The 1,929-nt window shown below is 45.2% G+C and overlaps 1 protein-coding gene across 1 annotated transcript in view; it reads left to right on the forward strand.

Annotated features, from left to right (window-relative positions):
- Nucleotides 1–1,929, forward strand: part of LOC107098131 (mitogen-activated protein kinase kinase kinase kinase 5-like) — a 13,134-nt gene that overhangs the window by 3,559 nt on the left and 7,646 nt on the right. Inside the window, exons 4-8 of the mRNA XM_015395616.1 lie at nucleotides 917–996; nucleotides 1,078–1,138; nucleotides 1,216–1,339; nucleotides 1,409–1,467; nucleotides 1,608–1,711. Of these exons, the coding sequence (XP_015251102.1) occupies nucleotides 917–996; nucleotides 1,078–1,138; nucleotides 1,216–1,339; nucleotides 1,409–1,467; nucleotides 1,608–1,711 (428 nt within the window). The remainder of the gene's footprint in view (nucleotides 1–916; nucleotides 997–1,077; nucleotides 1,139–1,215; nucleotides 1,340–1,408; nucleotides 1,468–1,607; nucleotides 1,712–1,929) is intronic.

A 1,929-nucleotide genomic window follows, 5' to 3' on the forward strand; every position in this document is an offset into this window, starting at 1 on the left:
AATACAAACACTCACTCTGGACAAATTAATAAATGTTGCTAACATCCAGCAGACAAACAGGAATCTGTCTTGTTTTGGGGGAAAGTTTGCCTTCAAACGTGAAGAGAATACGATCTGAAAAATTTAAATAGAATCCAAATAATAAAACTCATTTTTTTAAAAAGAAATATTTGAAAGAGTAATCTGTGAAATTGGAAAAAAACGATATGTTTTTTTAAATAAAATCTAATAAAATTACTATTATTTTTGTATTTATTTTGGCATTTTTAATGCACACGACTCTTGTACGGAGGCCTTAGTCCTCGACGCGGACGACCCGGGTTCGAATCCGGCCTGTGGTCCGTTACCGCATCTCTCTCATCCTCCCTCTGGGGGAGTGGCTGTCTACTGGTTAGGGCATAGAGCTTGGAATCCTGAGGTTCTGAGTTCAAGCCCCACTCCCACAGACTGCCACTCTGGGTCCCTGAGCAAGACCCTTATCCCCACTCTGCTCCCTGGGCGCCGCACAATGGCAGCCCACTGCTCCCCGAGGGGAGGGGTTAAATGCAGGGAATTAATTTCGTTGCTCTGTACTTGTGACAGTGGAATGACAATAAAGTTGAATTCTATTCTATTCTAGATCTAATTTTTTTGTTTCCGTTTTTCCAAAGCACGTTCTTTGCTTGCAGCAATAATGAAACAACTTTCACTCCATAGACATCCAGACACACTCTGGATCTCTGCAAGATTAAGAATAGAGCACAGATTCTGTTTTTCCTCCAAACATCCGATCTAGAACGGATTAACTGCTACGTCTTCGATATCGGAGCCTTAACCGGGGCACGGACCCCCGTTGGCCTCCATCTAGAGCCGCCCATGCCTGCATGCAGAACAGGTCTTTTTTCTTTCTCTTGAACCGAATGCTTTTCCTTCCTAGATCAGCACCTTATTCTCGGAGCGGAGGAAGGGATTTACACGCTGAACCTCAATGAACTTCATGAAGACACACTAGAAAAGGTGAGACAAGAAACACCAGCAGCTTCTCGCTCCGGTTTCTAACATGATCTTTGGTTTTAAATCACGTCCATCCGTCCACAGCTGCTCCCCCAGCGATGCACGTGGCTTTACGTCATGAACAACGTGCTGATGTCGGTATCAGGTACGTCTGTTTCATCACTCAGCAGGTTTTTGCTCTTTAACACCCGGAGCCTCTGAGACGGTTTTTCATCCGTGCAGGAAAGTCGTCGCAGCTTTGCTCCCACAGCCTGACGGCTCTGTTCGAGCAGAAAGGACACGTGCACAAGCGGCACGGCAGCCTGTCTCTCAGCACCAACCGCTTCGCTGAGAGGATCATCCCCAGGTCTGTACCGGCTGTAGAACGTCCGGACAGGAACGTCTAGAAACTCACACATTTTCTCTTTGTTTGCAGAAAGTTTGCCATTTCTGTGAAGATTCCAGACACTAAAGGCTGCAGGAGATGTGGTGTAGGTAAGGGATCCAAACGAGCCGTTTGCTGATTTTCCACGTTAGAAACGTGGAAAATCAGCAGCTGAGTTCGGCTGGCAAGTGTTGACGCTCTAATTCTCCACACATTCTGTTGGAAATCTCTTCTGCTCGCTGTGTTCCAGCCAGAAACCCCTACACTGACAGCACCTTTCTGTGCGCCGCCGTCCCATCCGGCCTGGTGCTGCTCCTGTGGTACGAGCCGCTGCAGAAGTTCATGCATCTGAAGGTCAGTGCAGATCCTCTGTTCTGGTGACGTCGCTGCAGATCAGCACTGGAAAAACTATCTAGAAATAAGTAAAAAATCTCGTAAATTAAGTGTAGTTACCCGTAATTAAATGATTTGCCAATGGAATGAGGTATTTTTACTCTTTAAATAAGATATTTAGATAAAATGCACTTGAAATAGGACAATGCAATTAAGTTTTCTTATTTTTAAGTGTAATT

This window comes from Cyprinodon variegatus, unplaced genomic scaffold (assembly GCF_000732505.1).
Source record: "Cyprinodon variegatus isolate N-32 unplaced genomic scaffold, C_variegatus-1.0 Scaffold750, whole genome shotgun sequence".
NCBI lineage: Eukaryota > Metazoa > Chordata > Actinopteri > Cyprinodontiformes > Cyprinodontidae > Cyprinodon > Cyprinodon variegatus.